This window comes from Podarcis filfolensis (genome assembly GCF_964270895.1).
Source record: "Podarcis filfolensis genome assembly, chromosome: 3".
Classification (NCBI taxonomy): domain Eukaryota; kingdom Metazoa; phylum Chordata; class Lepidosauria; order Squamata; family Lacertidae; genus Podarcis; species Podarcis filfolensis.
Window position 1 is genome coordinate 117,864,706 of NC_139606.1, and position 21,782 is coordinate 117,886,487.

The 21,782-nt window shown below is 48.9% G+C and overlaps 1 protein-coding gene across 7 annotated transcripts in view; it reads left to right on the forward strand.

Moving 5' to 3' along the window:
• KIF13B (kinesin family member 13B) overlaps nucleotides 1-20,065 on the forward strand; it is a 196,976-nt gene extending 176,911 nt beyond the window's left edge. For 3 of the 7 annotated variants that reach the window (XR_014545790.1, XR_014545791.1, XR_014545793.1), the window contains 4 exons: nucleotides 4,354-4,416; nucleotides 11,835-12,843; nucleotides 14,771-16,571; nucleotides 16,626-20,065. Coding sequence is in view for 3 of the 7 variants with exons in the window: in XM_083604747.1 (XP_083460873.1) it covers nucleotides 4,354-4,416; nucleotides 11,835-12,843; nucleotides 14,771-15,039 (1,341 nt within the window). In the remaining 4 variants the exon portion in view is untranslated. Of the gene's footprint in view, nucleotides 1-4,353; nucleotides 4,417-11,834; nucleotides 12,844-14,770 lie in introns of all 7 variants that reach the window. The other 4 variants (XM_083604747.1, XM_083604745.1, XM_083604746.1 and 1 more) reach the window with 2 other exon arrangements.
• The last annotated feature ends 1,717 nt before the right edge of the window (nucleotides 20,066-21,782 follow it).

The window sequence follows — 21,782 nt, forward strand, 5'->3', positions numbered from 1 at the left end:
AAGTGAGAGCCAGACCATAAAGAAGGCTGATCGCTGAAGAATTGATGCTTTTGAGTTATGGTGCTGGAGGAGACTCTTGAGAGTCCCATGGACTGCAAGAAGATCAAACCTCTCCATTCTGAAGGAAATCAGCCCTGAGTGCTCACTGGAAGGACAGATCCTGAAGCTGAGGCTCCAAGACTTTGGCCACCTCACGAGAAGAGAAGACTCCCTGGAAAAGACCCTGATGTTGGAAAGATGGAGAGCACAAGTAGAAGGGGACGACAGAGGACGAGATGGTGGGACAGTGTTCTCAAAGCTACCAGCATGAGTTTGACCCAACTGCGGGAGGCAGTGGAAGACTGGTGTGCTCTGGTCCAGGGGGTCACAAAGAGTCGGACATGACTAAACGACTAAACAACAACAATAAAGTGGAGGGTGGGTGGGTGGGTGTTTTAGACAGCTGAGATGAAATGAAGGGATTCACTTTCATTTACTAGTAACTGAAAGACGGGAAGTCTCTCGGGAAGTATGTGGGCAGTCTCCCCCAAATCCTAGACTCTTAGGAATCTGGAGTTGGAAGGGACCATGAAGATCATCTAATTCAACCCCCTGCAGTGCAGGAATCTTTTGCCCCACGTGGGACTTGGACCCACAGCCCTGAGCAGTCGGTGGGTGGTTGCTATTCCCAGTCTCGGAGGCAGCAGGCCTCTGGATCTCAGCTGCTGGAAATTATAGATGGGGAAGGAACACTGCTTCTGGGCTTCCAGTAAGTACCGTATTTTTTGCTCTATAAGACTCACTTTTTCCCTCCTAAAAAGTAAGAGGAAATGCGTGTGTGCGTCTTATGGAGCGAATGCAGGCTGCGCAGCTATCCCAGAAGCCAGAACAGCAAGAGGGATTGCTGCTTTCACTGTGCAGCGATCCCTCTTGCTGTTCTGGCTTCTGGGATTCAGAATATATTTTTTCTTGTTTTCCTCCTCCAAAAACTTGGTGCGTCTTGTGGCCGGGTACGTCTTATAGAGCGAAAAAATACGGCATTTGGTTGTTCCCTGTGAGAACAGGAGACTAGCCATGCCATTGGCCTGATCCAAGAGGGTAGTTTTGGGCTGTTTGGGGTGGTATTTTCAGAAGGAGGGCGGTGGTGAGGCCTGGCATGAACACTAAGCTTCCCATGGCAGGCCCTCGCGAGACCCCCAGGCTGAGTGCAGCTGGGCAGGGCTCCCTGAATTCGGAAAGCTGGACAGCTGCTGATTACAGTGAAAAAAATATTGGAATACTCTAAATTATCGGTGCACCGAGGGGGGCTCGGCAAGGTGACCCGTAGCCCAGGGAGCACACTCTGTCTTACTGACGTCTTGCTGAGGCAGTAAAGAACTCAGCAGGGCTGAAAGCATTAATTGATAATTACGGCCAGTTCATTGATTGGAACTTGATCGATCAGGAAGATTGCAAGGTGGAAAAGTGGGCTTTTTATTCCTTAAGAATCATATCTGTCCCACCCCAGAGCCTCTAGGTATTAGGCGCTCCCTCCTCGCCCCATAGTTTGGTGAGTTTCTTCAGACTCCAGACTCCTGTTTTATTTCGGTGGGATTCCAAACATTGAGCAGGTGGAGGGGGAGTTTGTGCCAAGGTCCAGAGACTCTGGGGGGTGCAGATTTCGAAAATCATGCATTCTGTCTTTTAAATTATTTTTATGCATAGATCTAGGTTTGGAAGGGACGTCTGTGGTCGTTTAGACCAGGGGTCAGCAACTTTTTTCAGCTGTGGGCCGGTCCACCGTCCCTCAGACCATGTGGTGGGCCGGACTATATTTTTTTTTGGGGGGGGATGAACGAAGTCCTATGCCCCACAAATAACCCAGAGATGCATTTTAAATAAAAGCACACATTCTACTCATGTAAAAGCACACTGATTCTCGGACCATCCGTGGGCCAGATTGAGAAGGCGATTGGGCCACATCCAGCCCCCGGGCCTTAGTTTGCCTACCTGTGGCCTAGAACAGCGGTTCTCAACCTGTGGGTCCCCAGATGTTGTGTGACTACAACTCCCATCACCCCTGAGCTCTGGCCTTGCTAGCTAGGGGTGATGGGAGTTGTAGTTCAACAACATCTGGGGACCCACAGGTTGAGAAAGGCTGGTCTAGACCAAGCAGGGTTCCTCGCCCCTTTGCAAAGCGTCCTTTCCCTACCCACCAATTTTCTGTTTGGCCTGTCACCGATTTCCACAGTCTGGAGTTTCTGGAGGCGGCAGCGAGCAGAGCAGCTGCTTCTGACCCCGCTCCCCCATTGCGAGTTCAGGAGCGAATCTGTAGAAATAAGGACGCCACAATTAAGGCAACCTGCTCTCGTATTCAAGTGCGCTTCTCAGAAGGTACATCAAATAATTGAAAGAACTTCCTGCTCTCTAATTAGTCAGATTGAATTAATTTGGCATAATAGGATTCTTTGCGTAACTCGCGGGTTGGCTTCCGATGGAAGGGGGCCTTTCTGATTAAGCTGTTTATGTGCTGCTTAAGATTTTGGCGGAGGGAGATTCTATTGGACTGATGGCACCTCTTAGCATCTCTGAGTTTTTTTGTGGGGGGGGGTCGTGTGAACAGAAAGGCACCTTCTCTTTTAACCCCTTTGGTCTCGACTCCCAGCTACTGCTGCTGCGTCTCTTTGTTTTGAATCTGTGGGGAATCTAGTCGGGGAGGTTTGGGGCTACAGCACACCCCAGGTCCAAACTCATAACAGTGTGTTTGTAGTCAATTTCACCTGGCAGGTACGCCACGCTGCGGAAGATGGAAGGGCGTTGTCTCTCTGCGAACTTCCTTATAGAATTAGAATCTCCTATTATTATTATTATATGCCTGTTGTCTTTGTCCATGGAGTCTTCTTAGCAGGGATACTGGAGTGGCTTAGAATCATAGAATCATAGAGTTGGAAGAGACCACAAGGGCCATCGAGTCCAACCCCCTGCCAAGCCGGTTCCTCCTCCAGGTGGATCACGTTTGGTCAAAACTCTCCACTATGACCTGTCCATCTTGGGTGCCCTGCCCTGCACAGAATAGTTCATAGCTTCTCTGAGTTATTCGAGCCCCTTTGCCACGGCAAGGCAGTGAATTCTGGTGCTGGAGGAGACTCTTGAGAGTCCCATGGACTGCAAGAAGATCAAACCTCTCCATTCTGAAGGAAATCAGCCCTGAGTGCTCACTGGAAGGACAGATCCTGAAGCTGAGGCTCCAATACTTTGGCCACCTCATGAGAAGAGAAGACTCCCTGGAAAAGACCCTGATGTTGGGAAAGATGGAGGGCACAAGGAGAAGGGGACGACAGAGGACGAGATGGTGGGACAGTGTTCTCGAAGCTACCAGCATGAGTTTGGCCAAACTGCGGGAGGCAGTGGAAGACAGAAGTGCCTGGTGTGCTCTGGTCCATGGGGTCACGAAGAGTCGGACACGACTAAACGACTAAACAACAAATTATTATTATTATTATTATTATTATTATTATTATTATTATTATTATTATCCCCAGCCACCCTGGGTGGCTTCCAGCAAAATATTAAAATACAATAATTCATCAAATATTAAAAGCTTCCCCAAACAGGGCTGCCTTCAGATGTCTTCTAAAAGTCAGATAGTTGTTCATTTCCTTGACATCTGATGGGAGGGCATTCCACAGGGTGGGTGCCACCACCGAGAAGGCCCTCTTCCTGGTTCCCTGTAACCTCACTTCTCACAGTGAGGGAACCGCCAGAAGGCCCTCGGAGCTGGATCTCAGTGTCCGGGCTGAGCGATGGGGGTGGAGACACTCCTTCAGGTATATTGGGCCGTTTAGGACTTTCAAGGTCAGCAGCAACACTTTGCATTGTGCTCAGAAATGTACTGGGAGCCAATGTAGGTATTTCAAGACCCGTGTTATGTGCTCTCGGCGGCCGCTCCCAGTCACCAGTCTAGCTGCCGCATTCTGGATTAAAGTGGTACCTCGGGTTACAGATGCTTCAGGTTACAGACGCTTCAGGTTACAGACTCTGCTAACCCAGAAATAGTACCTCGGGTTAAGAACTTTGCTTCAGGATGAAAACAGAAATCGTGCTCTGGCGGCACAGCGGCAGCGGGAGGCCCCATTAGCTAAAGTGGTGCTTGAGGTTAAGAACAGTTTCAGGTTAAGAACAGACCTCCAGAACGAATTAAGTTCTTAACCCGAGGTACCACTGTAATTGCAGTTTCCGAGTCACCTTCAAAGGGAGCCCCACGTGGAGAACATTGCAGTAGTCCAAGCGGGAGATAACCAGAGCATGCACCACTCTGGCGAGACAGTCCAGAATAATGCCGTGTTTGGCTGCCTGTGTGTTTAGGTTTGTCTGTCTTTCTTTCCCTCCTTGTAGCCTGTCCCGAGAATTATGGTCCAGTCTGCCAGTGTTGATGCCACCGCAGCAAAAGTGAAGCAGGTAAGCCCCTGGCGAGGTTCTTTTTGCATCCTGCTCTTGCATCTGTGACCTGGATGGCCCCTGGCGGAGATCTCACCTTTGCCACAGGCTCACTCAGTGGTCCTCAAAAGCTGCTGACCTCTCGCCCCAGAAAGTCTCCCTTCCACACATATTCTGTGGGTTTTCTGTTTGCTGGAGGCAACATCTGTGCTTGTCTTCATATTCCTCTGGGTTAGCAGAAGCATCTTCCTGGTCCTCTTGGAAGGGCTGCTCACCTCCAGTGCCATAGTTACTGTCAGAGCTACCCTAGGTCCCAGCTCACAAAGGACCAACGCTGCTTCGTTGTTAAGTATAAAAGTCTTTATTGAAGTTCAGTTTCACTTCCAGAGCCGCAGCGCGCAGCTCCACGTCTCAAGTGTCAGACCGCTGACGCTCCGTCTGAGTCTCCTCCCCCTTGACACCAATTTAAGATTCTAGCCTTGCTCCACCTTCTCCGCTGCTCCTTCCTCCTCTGGGTCCGCCTGCCCGCCGGGGTTCCGCCCTTTCTAGCCTCTTCTCCCGCTGATTCCCCTGAGCCTTCTCCCTCCCTCCAGCGGGCTTTAGGAGCTGGTTCCCCATCCGGGTCTCCTGCTGTTCCGCGCGCCGGCACATTTGAACTTGGCGCGCGCGCCCAGTCAGCAGCTTTCCTCCTGACCGTTCCACTGCTGCTGTCACTGCTTCCCCCTTCGGGGGGGCTAGCTGCAACTGACCTCCCCTCCGTTGGAGGCGTGGTCAGCCCTGACTCCCTCTCTGGAGGAGACACTGCCCCTGACACATGTGACTCTTCCCCCCCACTACGCTCTGGTGGGGAAACTGGTCCCGATCCTCCACTGCTGCTTTGGGGTTCCCCTCTGGCTCCTTGTTTCTGGTGCGTCCCCCCTGGGACCCCCCTTGCCCTGACCATCGGCGCCCCCTTCTGGGAATCTTCTGATTCGCTGGAGAAGCTCATGGAATCTCTCGGGCCACTGTCATACTCCCCTACGCTGCCCTCGGATTCTTCCCCTTCGCTCTCCCAATCCTCTCTCCCCAGTGCTCCTGCTCCTGATTCCCTGACAGTTACGTATAAGCTAAACAAGCTATAGCTTAGGGCCCCACTCTCTTGGGGCCCCCCAAAAATTTAAAGGGAAAAAAACACTGGATGTACATTTCCAAAATATTAGATAAAAAACAAATCAAATAAAACCTACATACAGCAACAGTGTTTTGTGTTGTGTAGGCTCCTATGATGTAAGTCATGGACCCCGCCTGCTCCCTAAAATATCACTGGTTTGCTCATTTCTATATATAGGGTGCCTACATTCTGCTGTTTATGATTATTAGTAGTTTGCACCATATATTCACACCTATTATTATTTCATGTTCTAGCAAGTTTCTAGAGACTAGATTATGAGTCTTTGTAAATTGCGTTTCCAAAGGAACTTCCGTTATTGCCAAATGCCAAGGTGTTTGCATTATTAGGTTTGCTATGAATGAAAAATCATTTTAAGTTAGAGCTTAATAATTATTTCACTATTAATATACCTCTTCTTAATGGTATTTCACTATTAATATACTTCTTCTTAATTGCATTTCAGTTCAACAATCACTTGGATAAAATACATATTTTGTAATGTGCAAATGGCTTTAGATACACATTAAAGGTAAAGGGACCCCTGACCATTAGGTCCAGTCATGACCAACTCTGGGGTTGCAGCGCTCATCTCGCTTTACTGGCCGAGGGAGCCGGCGTACAGCTTCCGGGTCATGTGCCCAGCATGACTAAGCCGCTTCTGGCGAACCAGAGCAGCGCACGGAAACACCGTTTACCTTCCCACCGGAGCGGTACCTATTTATCTACTTGCACTTTGACGTGCTTTCGAACTGCTAGGTTGGCAGGAGCAGGGACCGAGCAACGGGAGCTCACCCCATCGTGGGGATTCGAACCGCCGACCTTCTGATCGGCAAGCCGTAGGCTCTGTGGTTTAACCCACAGCGCCACCCGCGTCCCTTCTAGATACGCATCAGGTCCATAAATTACCATATAGCATATATTCAACACAAGAAACAGCGACAATTTGTTGTTGACAGCTTGACATATATAGGGCCCCATTGCCTTCAGTAGCTTAGGGCTTCATCAAACCCAAATCTGGCCCTGCTCACCTCCTGTGATGGGGATTTTAGAATGCTGTAATGCCCCCCCAAATGACATGGGGACAACATAGAATCATGGACTAGAATTGTAGAGTCGGAAGGGACCCCGAGGGTCATCCAGTCCAACCCACTGCAATGCAGGAATCGAACCCGCGACCATGAGATAAAGAGTCTCATGCTCTATGGACTGGGCTATTTTGCTGAGTCCCTTGCTTGAGCCTTTCTGATACAGTGGCACCTTGGGTTACATACGCTTCAGGTTACATACGCTTCAGGTTACATACACTTCAGGTTACAGACTCCGCTAACCCAGAAATAGTGCTTCAGGTTAAGAACTTTGCTTCAGGATAAGAACAGAAATCGGGCTCCGGCGGTGCAGCAGCAGCAGGAGGCCCCATTAACTAAAGTGGTGCTTCAGGTTAAGAACAGTTTCAGGTTAAGAACAGACCTCCAGAACGAATTAAGTACTTAACCCGAGGTACCACTGTACTTACCTCTTCGTTCCCTGCAAAAGAGCGGTTTGTGGAGTGTAAAGTCATCTTAACAGGGAACGGCTTGGCTGGAGCGATTGATCCTTCAGAGTTTGTCAATGCTGTTGCCAAACTATATATATCACCAGGATGGGCTGTTAATCTTAGCAGGTGCTGTTAACTCTGTACCTTGCAAGTTTGTCCTGCCGCAGTTAACGCGTTTGCAAAGGGCTCTGGGTTTGGAGCGCGGGACTCTGCGCATCCTGGCGCCTGGCTTGCGCACGAGTGATTTATTCCTCCAGCGAATTAAGCCAAAAAACTGGGAGAGACTTATAGATCTGGCTTGTTTTCCCCCGTTCACATAAATCGCCCTTTTCAAACAGCAGTTGCCCGTTCCCGTAATATAAATAATATTTCGGTAAATAATAGGGGGCATATTTATTGTGCTCCATACATTTGTATATTAATCCTACCAGGCCTTTCTGGAAGAAATTGGCTATTTGCAAAACTGGCTGCTAATGCACCGGGAGTTCAGATAATCCACTATCTCACCGGCGTGTGTTGCTAACTCTCTGTGAATCATTTGGGCTCCGGCTTCTGTAATGGGAGCAGGCCTGAGCATTTTGAATTACGAAATGTAAGAGGATGCTGCGCAGATTTGTGGCCTGTTCTGAATGTGTAAATCTTTGTGTGTGTGTGTGTGTGTGTGTTTGTGTGTGTTAAGAAAAGGTCTCAAGGTTTTTGAAAAATGTTTTGGGCCTCCTGCTGACAGTCCCCAACTCTTTGGAGCACATCTGGAGCTTTAAGAAACGCATGTGGACACCGCAAAAATACCCATTTCACAGAAGTTGCCAATGCTCAGAACCACCGCCCTCGAATGAAAAAAGCAAGCAAAAAACGTCCGCCCTCCTCAAGAAGAAATAAAAAACCACTGTAAAATAATAAAAGCAGCCAAAAGGAAGAAATCCCCTCCGCTCCCAGCTCTCAGTTTTTAAAATCAAAAAATTGGCAGGGGGATTTTGATGGACGAGCAGGGGTGATGTCTGAAGTTGCCACGCTGGAGAAGTCGGCTTCAGATCCTGTGGGAAATGCAGATAAGCCATTGGTCCCTCGAGGCCAGGGATTGAGAAATGTTTGGCCAAGACGGGCGTCTCACACTTCTTTTTGGCTCCAGGAACTCATCCCTGGTGTCACCTAACCTTATAAAAAGCATTGCTCGGAATAGCCTTTTGCAAGACCCACTAAGGGAAATGATAACATAATAAAATTTGACATGGCAACAATTACTTATCAAAGAACCCCCCAAAAGCCTTAGATGACCTTTTTTTCTCTTCCAAAGTACCAGAGGTTTTCTTGCAGGTGGCAGGAGTGTCTCTGTGTGCCATAAGCATCTCCTCCCACCCCAGATATCGCCCAGACCGGCTTTTGAGCTGACACACCCTGCTTAGGAGCTTCCCAGAAGGAGCCATGGGAAAGAGGAGACCAGGCTTAGATCGTACACAGCAAAGCCTCCCTCTTAGACCTGCCTTTTCCCTCTGCTTCTCTATTGTCGTTTAGTCTTGTCCAACTCTTGACCTGAGCACGCCAGGCATTCCTGTCTTCCACTGCCTCCCGCAGTTTGGTCAGACTCATGCTGGTAGCTTCGAGAACACTGTCCCACCATCTCGTCCTCTGCCGTCCCCTTCTCCTTCTGCCCTCCATCTTTCCCAACATCAGGGTCTTTTCCAGGGAGTCTTCTCTTCTCATGAGGTGGCCAAAGTCTTGGAGCCTCAGCTTCAGGATCTGTCCTTCCAGTGAGCACTCAGGGCTGATTTCCTTCAGAATGGAGAGGTTTGATCTTCTTGCAGTCCATGGGACTCTCAAGAGTCTCCTCCAGCACCAGAATTCAAAAGCATCCATTCTTCGGCCTTCTTTATGGTCCAGCTCTCACTTCCATACATCACTACTGGGAAAACCATAGCTTTAACTATATGGACCTTTGTTGGCAAGGTGATGTCTCTGCTTTTTAAGATGCTGTCTAGGTTTGTCATTGCTTTTCTCCCAAGAAGCAGGCATCTTTTAATTTCATGACTGCTGTCACCATCTGCAGTGATCATGGAGCCCAAGAAAGTAAAATCTCTCACTGTCTCCATTTCTTCCCCTTCTATTTACCAGGAGGTGATGGGCCCAGTGGCCATGATCTTCATTTTTTTGATGTTGAGCTTCAGACCATATTTTGCGCTCTCCTCTTTCACCCTCATTAAGAGGTTCTTTAATTCCTCCTCTTCTTAACTCCTGCCAAAGAACATTAAAAATACTGCCAGCAAGCCAACCGCAGGTGCTTTCATGTTTCCTTCCCCCCCCCCCGAAATAATTTTTATTTGATTTTAAAAGTATAAAATTATAACAATGCAACCATACACATACACATTTGGAAATTCCTCCGAATCTCTGGACTTCCCACCTTCCCCTCTGTGGGTCCTATTATTAAACCTTTTCTACTGCATCTTTTTCAATAATCCATATTTTATATAAATCCATTATCTCCACAGCACTTGCTACATTACGAGTCTTATTGCACTCCTGCTAATGTTTCCATCTGCTTACAGTGGTCTCCAAGATAAATTATACATTTCCCCCATTCTTTGTTAAAGTTCTGGTCTTCTTGGTTCCTGATCTTCCCGGTCAGTTTTGCCATGTCGGCAGAGTCCCAACAGTTTAATTTGCCGTTCCTCTCTGGTATGGACTTTATCTTCTTTCCATCTCTGGGCTGATAGCATCCGTGCAGCTGTCGTTCCATACATAAAAGCCTTTTCTGCTCCTTTGGAATATCGGTACCTGGAATTCCCAATAGAAAACCTATAGGGTTTTTAATATAAAAGTTATTTAAAACATTTTTTTGATTCATTATACGTCACAGGCACGTCCAACTCCGAAGAGACTGCGATCTACTACTCCCACTATACAGAGTTGTTGAGCTTTTTTTGGGGGGAGTCGACCCAGAACACCCCTGCGATCAACGGTAGATTGCGATTGACCTGTTGGACATGCTGCTGCGAATTCTCTGCGGCGCTTTAGCAGAAATGCTCAAGCGTTCCAGCTTCTTATATAATAATAATAGTAATAATAATAATTTATTATTTATACCCCGCCCATCTGGCTGGGTTTCCCCAGCCACTCTGGGCAGCTTCCAACAAAACACTAAAATACAGTAACCTATTAAACATTAAAAGCTTCCCTAAACAGGGCTGCCTTCAGATGTCTTCTCAAAGTTTGGTAGTTATTTTTCTCTTTGACATCTGGTGGGAGGGTGTTCCACTGGGTGGGTTCTTCAGTGCAGTATATTTATTGTGAGCTATATATATATAAATATCTACAGGCTATAATACACGAGTAGTTCATACAGTCAAACAGAGCACCTGGCTGCACCTTAAGGCAAACAGGAAGACCTCAAACTCTCTCCCTCTCTGACCACACTCCTCTACACCACCCACTTACTGCTGGACAGGTTTCCCCTTTAAATCGATGACAGCCAATCAACTGACAACACATTACTGAGTCTTTCTGACCCAGAAAGTATTGCAGGCTGATTGCAACAGCTAGCAAACTCAAGCCTGCAGACTTACTATCTCACACAGCATTCTGTGAATCCCAACACATGCCTGATATATCATTTTTTATTACCTTCTCTCTTTTTTATAAATTGTTTTTATTAAGAATTTCAACATAACAAATTATCAAAACATATCATCTTCATTGTCCCCCCTTTTCCCTTTCCCCCCTCCCCCCTCCCGAAAGAACCCTCCCCCCCAAGTCTTCCCTCAGCTCCTCTCTCTGATTTCTCAGTACATGTTATTCTCTGCATATAGTAAAATTATGTAAATCCTAATATTATCTATTATATTAACAATCAATAAATTTGTGTATGTTTATTCAAAACCTGCCAAAGAGTCCAATTCATTTTGTTATCTTTTTAAATAGTTTGTAAAAAGTCCCCATTCTTCTTTAAAGTCACAGTTGTCCTTGTCTCGCAATTTGTATGTCAGTTTCGCCAGCTCTGCATAGTTCATCAATTTCTCTTGCCACTGTTCTTTTGTCGGGGTTTCCTCGTTCTTCCATCCTTGTGCTATCAAGACTCTTGCCGCCGTTGTAGCATACATCAATAAATTCTTTATTTTCCTCGGCAGGTCTTGTCCTACACTCCCTAACAAAAACGATTCTGTTTTGTTTTTTTACAAATGTTAATTTTAACATTTTCTTCAGTTCATTATATATCACTTCCCAATTTTTTAAAATTTCTCTGCATTCCCACCACATGTGGTAAAAGGTCCCCTCTTTTTCTTTACATTTCCAACATATGTTTGACCCGGTTTTATACATTCTTGCTATCTGTTCTGGTGTTATATACCATCTATACATCATTTTCATGTAATTTTCTTTCAAAAGACAACAGTCTGTAAATTTTAAATCTGTTTTCCACAATTTTTCCCAATCCTCAAATTGTATACGGTGGTACCTCGGGTTAAGTACTTAATTCATTCTGGAGGTCCGTTCTTAACCTGAAACTGTTCTTAATCTGAAGCACCACTTTAGCTAATGGGGCCTCCTGCTGCCGCCGCACCGCCGGAGCATGATTTCTGTTCTCATCCTGAAGCAAAGTTCTTAACCTGAAGCACTATTTCTGGGTTAGCAGAGTCTGTAACCTGAAGCGTATGTAACCCAAGGTACCACTGTATTATGTCCTATATTTTTTATTACCTTCTCGGTGCTTTGCTGTTTCCTAAACGTGTTGTAACTCTGGCCTCTCCGTTTGTGTTCTAGGTCTCCCAAGGGGAAGGCGCCAAGGAGCCCTTTGAGGTGGCTGCGCAGTTGGCGGAGCCAGACCAGTCCCCCGAAAGGACCCCCAAAGTGCCTCCGCAGCCGCCCGCGGCCGATATTCAGGCGCAGGATTCCCAGGACGGCCCGCCCAGCCCCCTGAGCGAGGCATCCAGCGGCTATTTCTCCCACAGTGTTTCCACGGCCACCCTTTCCGAGGCGCTCGCGCCGGGGAACGACACCCAGCTCCCGGCCAGCGGGCAGACGCCTGCCGCGAGCGACGCGACACACCCTGCTCCGACCGCCCAGACTGGGGCCGCCGTGGATGTGCTGGTGAAACCGTGTCTCGCCTCCTCTCCTGAGCCTTGCATCCCTCCTATAGCGAGAGATGACCCGGTCACCCCCGGCCTTAACAAAACGGACCAGGCAAGAACTAAGGGTGGCGGAGACCGAGGGCACAGCGACGGCACCTCGAAGCCAAAGCCCGTGGCCTCTTCCGCCACTCCGAGTGAGGACAGCCCTCCTTCTTCCTCCCCGTCAAAGAACGCGACACAGCGGCCTGGTGTTTCCCCAGCTCGGAGCCCCCCTTTGGCGACCAAATCTCTCCCCGACGCAGGACTTTCCAGGTCTCCGGTTCTGGCCGAGCCATCGCCTCAGTCTGGCGTCGCGAGCTCCCCGTTCAAAATCCAGAGAGTCCGGACGTCGGAGCTGAGGTCCTTCTCCAGTATGCTGGGAGGAGAGTCGGCGGGGTTCTCAAGTTCGGAGGAGGTGGGAGAGGAGAGAGAGGGGCGGAGCCCGCAAAGCCCCACTCAGAACAACGGCACAGCGGCCGTTGCCTCCGAGGAGAAGCCAGACGCCGCGTCCGACTCGGAAGAAACCAACGAGGTCCCGGACTGGCTGAAAGAGGGCGAATACGTGACCGTCGGTACGAATAAGACCGGGACCGTGAGATACGTCGGGCCGACCGACTTCCAGGAGGGCACCTGGGTGGGAGTTGAGTTGGACATGCCGTCAGGTAAGTGTGACTGGGGAGGTGATGGGGTGGTTTGCGGGGTGGTGGCCGGTCTCAGGGCAGGAGCCGCTTCCTCAGAACGGAGGAAGCCTTGGCACAGATTTGCTGTGGAAAGCGAGAGAGGCATCTGCGGGAGAAATGGTCTTAGTGGGTTCAAGCACGGAGGCTCACGCCAAGTTCCCAATTGGCAGAATCAAATCAGATTCGAATCGGTCAGACTTTGTTCGGTAATTGATTTATTTACGCAGTGGAACCTCGGCTTTTGAACATTATCCGTTCTGGAAGACCGTTCAACTTCCGAAGCGTTCAAAAACCAAGGATCAGTGGACGGACGTCAAAATCTATTGGAAAAATGGAGAAACGCGCTCGGAAGCCATTTGACTTCTGAGGTGCATTCGAAAACGGAAGCAATGACTTCCAGGTTTTTGGCGTTTGGGTTCCGAATTGTTCAGCTTCCCAGATGCTCGAAAACCGAGGTTCCGCTGTGTTAAATTTGCATGCTGCAAAACTTGGCCACCCTTAGCGTGATCTCTGAATCCTTATCCTCTATCAGGGATTTTAAACGTTGAGGTTCAGACCCACTTGGGATTTTCCTTCCAGCAGCACCTTAGAGACCAACTAAGTTTGTTCTTGGTATGAGCTTTCGTGCGCATGCACACTTCTTCAGATACACTGAAACAGAAGTCACCAGACCCTTATACATAGTGAGAGGGTGGGGAGGGGTATTACTCAGAAGGGTGGTGGGAGATGGGTGATTGGCTGATAGGTGTGGTAAGCCAGTTGACGACTGTTAACGACTGCAATTGGTCTTACAGGGAAAAGCAAGGGATGAGATGGCCAAAAATAGCTTTATCATGTGTAATGAGATAAGAATCCAATGTCTCTATTCAGACCAGGTCTCTCCATGGTTTTAAGTTTGATAATAAGTTGCAGCTCAGCAACTTCTCTTTCCAGTCTATTTCTTTTGTAATATGACAGCTACTTTGAGATCTTGTATAGAATGTCCTGGGAGACTGAAGTGTTCTCCTACTGGTTTCTCTGTCTTGTGATTCCTGATATCAGATTTATGTCCATTTATCCTTTGGCGTGTTGTAAACAAAATCTGCCCTTTTCCCCATATGGTGTATCCAAGAGCCCATATAGAGTCCTTACGTAGGTTCCCTATTGGGAGGAGAAGATAATAGAGGCCAACCAGAGAATATTGAGAAGCAAAGCAGCTAGTAAGCCTGATCTTTATTCAACTGTTGCAACAGGGTGCTCCCCTCACACACGGGAAAGGAGGAGGACCCAGAACCAAAGTGTGCCCGCCCTTATATAGACATTTTAAATTCCCTGCCCTGGAGCTCAAGACCACCCCTCCATACATCATGCATACATCACAGAAGGGGTGTAACCCAAGACCACCACCCCACCAGATACAGCATACCTACATCACAGAAAAGGCAGTCTACAGCAGAAATCTGAGTGCGTTGTTTATCTCGTCTGGCAGGTTACCTGTTAATGCTCACTTGATTGGATACCCTGGGGAGCCTGGCCAGTCTTTTGTAATGATAAACACTTAGTTCCTGAGCCAGGTCACAGGCTCACCCTTTTCAAATACAGACAGACATACCCTTAAGACAGGATTTGTGAAGGAAAAGACAATGGGGAGGCTTTTCCATTTTCCTTTGACCTTGCATGGAAAACATTTGCTCAGTTTGGGAATCAAAAATGGTTTCAGGTCCGTCTTCCTGTGCTGATCTATGTACGTGCTTGGTTGGTACATTTATGAACATTTAATATATATCTAAGACATTAAAATTCTTATCACAGGCGTAGGGTTTGGCCTGTTTGTCCAATATAGAGGGGGTAATAAAGTATACATTTTGGACGAAAGTTTCTCTTTGTAAAACCTCTTTTTTTCTCTCTCTCCCCCCCCCCCCATCCCCAGGCAAGAACGACGGTTCGATCGGGGGGCGGCAATACTTCAAGTGCAATCCAGGCTACGGGCTCCTTGTGAAGCCCAGCCGGGTCAAGAAAGCCACGGGGCCAGCCAGGCGCCGGAGCGCTGGGACAAGACTGCAGGGCGGGGGGACCCCCGAGCAGCGGAAGAGCGGCACCTTCTCAGGCTCGGCCTCCAACCTCGCTTCCCTGACCGCCTTGGCCAAAGCGGAAAAGACCCCCAGGAACGCAGAGAACCGGAAGTCGTGGGCCAACTGAGCGGGACAGCGGCCGGACACTGCCTTGCGAGAATCGGACACTTCCTTGAGAGCGGCCTTACTTTGCACAACTAAACAAAGCCGGCGGGGGCAGTTGCAGGGCCCGGGGGTGGGTGCGCCTGTTCTTTCCTTGGGTCGTCGGTTGAATTCTTGCCATGAAGGGGTATCGACATGCTTCTCCTGATGCAAACGGCGTCCCTTTTCCATCCCTCTCTTCACCCCCTGCCAGGTGAGGTTCAAAAAAAAGCCATCTGCCGTCGTGACTGCACAGATTTCCAGCCCTCCTGCAAGAGGCAATGTTCACGGAGCCTTTTTTCTAAGGAAATGTGCTGTTGTTCGGGGCCTCACCCTTAAACCACGGGAGAGACAAGAAGAGACTTGTGTGTCCTGGCGGATGGCGGCTTCAGAGAAACAGTGCCTGGCTTGAGTATTGCTCTCTGGTCTTTTTGTCCCTCTTGCCGGCATCACTGGGAAGGTATCGCCCCTCGCTGCACTGGGACGAGGCTTTTGGGGGGCTAGCCAGTTGGGTGGTGGGTTGTGTCCCCCCCAAAAAATGCCTGAATCTTTAAAAGCAAAGACACCTTGCATCTAGCTGACGACACTGCTCTAGTGCTTTTTCTATTTAAAGGAGAAAAAGAGACTTTTCTCCGAGACCCTGCTTGGGTTTTTAGAATTTATTATTTCGGCATGCCCTCTGGTGCTACTGTATTTATGAAACCAGTTTCCAGTACGGTTGGTTGAAAGTTTGGTCTCGGGGGGACTTCCTCCTTTGCGGCGTTGACGTTTAATCAGTGTGTAAAGCAGATTCCCACCCCCAACTCTCCCCCACCCCCATCTCTCCCCCCCCCCAAAAAAATTCTATGGTATTTATTTCTTATTTATTGCTAAAAGAATGATAGCAGCACAGCCCTTGCGATTTGCAATCAGCACGCCGCCTGCCAGCTTGCGCCAGCCTCTTTGCACTGCAGGTTTCCCTCAACTGCTCTCCTTCCCGTCGAAGAATTAAAACGTCTCTCCAGATTTTCAGCTGGCAGTCGGACTGAGGTGTGTAGCTTCTGCGGCTGCGTTGAGCCCAGAACAGGACCGCTTTGTGGCTCACTCAGCTCAATGCAACCCCCTGAGCCGCAGATGGAGGCTGGGAAAATTTCACAGAATCCCAGCGGCCTAGAAAACACACCCCCCCAAAAAAACTTTTGGTAGCTGAAGGCACAGAGGAGGTTGTAGAGGGTCCCATGTCTGTTGAGCTGCCTTAGTCGGCCACCGCAAGATGCCCTTGCCTGTTTTATGCTTCCCCACTGAAAAGGGCAGGGCACAAGCAATGGCCTGCTAAAACTCGGAGCTGATTTCCGGTTGCCTGGTGCATTCGCAGGGGGTCCTCCTCACCCCCCCCCCTTCTGCAAGAGCATCTCCCGCAAGCATGCGAGCGGCGGCAATCTTGCGAGTGGACCTGGCTCCTCGTCAATCCTTCATTTCTGCCTTGAACCCCTTCCAAAATTTCTGGGATTTCCCGTGGGCAAACGCCTTTGCACTCTGGCTCTCTCACTGTCTTTCGGCTTGCTGAAGGAGAAATCGAGAGCCTCAGCCCAGCTGTGGGTACATGTGAGTTCTGCTGGCGACTTTTTCTCACGCAGCCTCCCCGTTCTTCCTCTCTGCTTCCCGTGCAGTTGCGCAGCCAAGTTGTGCCTTAATCATCCAGCCGGAAGGAAAAGCCCTTGCGGAAGCATATACGGACGATTAGGAAGGAAGGGCAGAGTGCTCTGCATGCAGGTTCAGTCGGCAGCATTATCCCCTGTGACAGACGCCCTTCCTGACACCCTGGAGAGATGCTGCCAGCCAGTGTAGACAATATTGAATCCGATGGGCCAACAGCCTGACTTGGCAGAAAACAGGTTCCTGTATCTCCTTTGCAGGAGATGCCCCTGCCGACTGGGCTCTCATTTGGCCCTGGAAGGCACGCAAATGTGATGTTCAAATAAGAAGCCATGTGGGTCAGGGAATGGTCGGCTGGGGAAGACTGAGGGGAGAGGGGCAGGCAGGCGCCAAGCGGAGAACTGGCAGACTTGACTTGGCATCGTAGAGCAGTAGGGTTGGCCGGGACCCTAAGCGGTCCTCTAGACTGACCCCCTGCAACCACAGCTAACGGGGGGGTGCTCTTCTACAGACAGAACAGGAAGACTAAGGCGCATAGTCTTTTCAGTGATACATGCACCACTACAAAGGGCGAAGGGGACTGGAGATAAATGAATACTACAGAGAAAGGAGTCTTAAAGGCTTCTCTGAACATTCTGCAGATCAGAAAACCCAGAGGCTTTAGATGCGTAATAGACGGTGGCAGCGCAGAAAGGGGGTTTCTTTGGAGCAAGCCGAGCTCCAGGACTGAGGGGGCTGGAGTATAAAAGCAGCTGGTTCCCTATGCCCCCACCCCGCTGGGAATTTTAATAAAGCACACTTGGGTGGATTAAGAAAATATTTCACCGTTGCGTCTTAAGCGCCTCCTCGCGGCTTTCTAACTGGAGGAGAAATGCTCCACGCGGGCTGCAATTGCCCCCCAGCACAGCTTAAGAGAAATAAAATGAGTGCCAAAATCTAGGTGTTTTAATATCCAGGCAGGGTTTTACTGAAAAAGAAAAAAATTATATAAAGTTCTGTGGGGGAATCTTTCAAAGCTATCAGTTGGGATCCTTACAGAATTAAGCCCACCTGAGTCCCGTTGAAATTGGTTATGCTGGGTTTTGTGACTCAATGAGGGCCAGTAGTTTGCCTGTTAAAGTGGAGGTTTCTAGGATTCCACGTTAGGTTCCTACACCCTGCAGTCCTCCCTCGGGGCTGCTGTGCTGAACAACACAAGCGGCAACAGTTTTCCCACCGCGGCGACGGGCATCCTTAACGAACTTACCATTACCTTCCTCTTATTTCCGGCATGTGTGAGCAATCCCAGGTGAGCTGAGTCTTGCTTGGCAGGTAAACCTGCCGCGCTCCCTGCCGCCAGGGCCCCTGGGTTTTGCCAGAACTTTTCATGCACTTTACAAAGGGGAAAGGGCGCTGGTTGGGCAAGTTGTGTTGGCAGCCCGTAAGCCAGAGGACGCCTTTGAGACCAGCCTTTGCCAACCTGATGCCCTCCAGTTCTTTAGGGCTACAGCCTCCATCAGCCCCAGCCAGTTCAGAGGGCACCAAGTTGGCAAAGGGCTCTTGAAGCCTTTGCGTTTCTCTGACTCGGGGGCAGCCTCCTTCTAACCCTTTGACACTTTTGCCCTTCCTTTTATATTTAATTCATTGTCCGAGCTCAAGAGCCCTTTGCGTAAAGAATGGCTTTCAAGTATGATTGGGAACGGGACTCGAGACAGTGAAATAAAACGGCTTGTTGCAATTAGAAGCCCTGCTGTGGGTACTCGTGCGGTTTTCTGGATCATGCCCCCTGTCTTTTCAACAAGACGTAACGTCCTTTCCTTTCGTCTTGCATTAACTGCTCTTTTAAAAAAACCAAAACCCTCCAGGTCTGCTTTTTCCAACAAATTATGGCAGCTCTTAAGCCAGAGCACCGCTGGCAAGTTGTTTTTCCACGTTAACAAGGAAACACAAGCTTGCTCCAGCCATTGCAACTCCCCATGTAATTTGCATGTGGAACCAGGCTTTGAAAGATAGGCGTCTCCTAGGACCTCTGCCTCCAAAAAATAACCTTTTTTCTTTTTTAAATCATGGAGCAAAGAGTTTCTACAGTACGTTCAATGGGTCCACCGTAGAATTCTCCATCACTAAGACTTTGAAGTTCAAATACTTTTTAAAAAGGGCAGTTTCTTGGGTTTGCAGCTGTGTACACTTTGCTTGCATCGAAAGCTTTTATATAGTTGAACTGGGGGTGCTGAACACATGGGACACTGCCCCAGTGGCTCGTATTTTCGGCTTCCTTTTAACCAAGCCACAATTCCTTCTACTGTGCCTTATCGGTTTGACAGCTGGCTTTCCCACTAATCCAGGGACTGGGAACCTCTGACCCTCCAAATGGGACTCCCAGCACCCACCAGTCTCAGCCAGCCCTGGCCCCTGGGTTCCCCAGTTCTGCTTTTAAGACAATAGCAGGCGCTCCCAGGTCTGTAGGGCCAACGAGTTGGCTGGAGAGATGGTTTTAGAGGAATGACCGCCCTGTTGTCGTCATCTTGAAATGTGGAAGGTTTTCTTTAGCACCACTTTCCAGCTGGGGCGCTTCATCGACACCAGCTCCATTAGCAGGCTGCGTCCCAGTAGAATCGCAGAATTGTCGAGTCGGAAGAGGGACCCCACGGGTCATCTAGCCCAACCCGCTGCGATGCAGCCCTGCCTTTCTTCAGCCAGCTCTGCCACGGCCGTGTCTCGTTCCAGCATCTCTGAAAGAGCTCCCCAGTTTCCCCAGGGCTGGGGCCAAAGGCCCCACCCAAGGTGGCGGCGCCAGCAACCTGCCGCCATTTTGTGTGTGCGTGCGCGCCAGGTATAGAATGGTAGCTGCCAAGGATGCAACACCCAGTGGGAATTTTACCTGGCAAGAGTCACAGGCAGAGGTTTTGGGTGATCTGATTTAACACGCAAATTCATCCCAAATCTGCTTGAGTGGGAAAGCGGCCTGATCCTTGCTCCCCCACCGCAGACACACTTAAACACTTCACATGAGCACAAGAGGCATTTGCCAAGGCAGCAACCTTGGCTCTGTGCAGAATGCGTCCCCATGTGGTCATGATTCCAGGGTCACTAACTCACTCTCTCCCGTCTTAGGGAGGGCAGTGGGCTTTCAGAGTTAACTTCTTTCCGTTGATTTGTGTTGTAATCTTTACTTCTCTGTAAATGTAGGGAGACTGTATATAAAGGACGGATGTTTAGCTGGTTTCGGAAGTGTCTGTTGGTTGTACCTTTTTAAAATGCGCTAAAAATCCAAAGATAAATTGTAATGAAGTGTAAAGTTTTTAATGCTCTCTTGTATCATACTAAACTTGTAATATTGTACCATACCTGTGACATGATGTACCTTACCTAAAATAAAACCACCTCCTTTACGTTAAGCCTCGAATCTTCGCTCGCTCCGTTTCTCCCACCCTCCCAGACTTGAGACCTCCGGGTATAGGGCTGTATATTAATTCAATAAAGAAATAAGAATAGAAGCCTGCTTGCCTGGCCAGAGCACTGCAAATCTGCTGGGTTAAGGAAACTCAAGAAAATAGGCATCAGTGGAGGAGTCAAACAGGACCACCTGGCCAGAGCCCTGTGCTTAAAAAGGGAATTAAGATTTATTTATTGTCCTGGATGTGTTCCGTGAAGTGAGCATGTTTTTATTCTTTCCCTTGCCCAATTCATCCCAAAGTTTTTGCTAGTTGTGCGAAAAATATAGCAGCGGCTGTGCAGGGAACTGAAGTGTTTCTCTAACCCAGGGGTCAGCAAACATTTTCAGCAGGGGCCGGTCCACTGTCCCTCAGACCTTGTGGGGGGCCGGACTATATTTTGGGGGGAAATATATGAACGAATTCCTATGCCCCACAAATAACCCAGAGATGCATTTTAAATAAAAGAAAACATACTACTCATGTAAAAACACACTGATTCCCAGACCATCCGCGGGCTGGATTGAGAAGGTGATTGGGCCGGATCCGGCCCCCGGGCCTCATTTTGCCTACCCATGCTGTAACCCTCCTCCCCATTCACTAAAAACTTTTTGCTTTCAGTGAGAGCTCAGTCAGTAGAGCAGGAGACTGTGACTCTCAGGGTCGTGGGTGAAAGATTCCTGCGTTGGATTTGATTTTTTGATTCTACAACTTCAGCAAGCTTTCCTAACGCTGCGCCTATTATTCATAGGGGATAGAAACTTGTCAGGAGGTTCTCAAGACGACTGTGGGTCATTACACTTCCATGTACCTGTGAAATTGCAGTATACAGACACATGCACTGCGACACCATTTTACTTTGAATAAATTAAAAAATTGTCCAGTAGCACCTTAGAGATCAACTAAGTTTGTTCTGGGTATAAGCTTTCATGTGCATGCACACTTCTTCAGATACACAGGGTGATTCCTTGTAGAGCTGTTCCGTGCAGAGAGTTCCTCCTTTATTTGCTTCTGTTTTAGGGAAGTTTTTAATGTGTGACATTTTGATGTATTTTTAATCTTTGTTGGAAGCCGCCCAGAGTGGCTGGGGAAACCCGGCCAGATGGGTGGGGTACAAATAAATTAGTATTAGTATTAGTATTTATTTTAGAGTACAGAACACTGATCAGATGTTTGAGCAGCTTCTTTAGAAAGTGTGGCATAGTTTCTTTGCATATTTAGTAGGATAGGTGGATTGTAAGTAAAGGTAAAGGGACCCCTGACCATTAGGTCCAGTTGTGACCGACTCTGGGGTTGCGGCACTCATCTCGCTTTATTGGCCAAGGGAGCCAGTGCACAGCTTCTGGGTCATGTGGCCAGCATGACTGAGCCGCCTCTGGCGAACCAGAGCAGTGCACGGAAATGCCGTTTACCTTCCCACCAGAACGGTACCTATTTATCTACTTGTACTTTGACGTGCTTTCGAACTGCTAAGTTGGCAGGAGCAGGGACCGAGCAACGGGAGCTCACCCTGTTGCGGGGATTCGAACTGCCAACCTTTTGATCGGCAAGCCCTAGGCTCTGTGGTTACAACCCACAGCGCCACCCACGTCCCCTAGGTGGATTGTAGAGGGTTCTTAATTCTAAGACCCTTAGGTATAGTGTCCAGGTTCTCGCATTTAGTCAGAAAGGAGATCTCAGT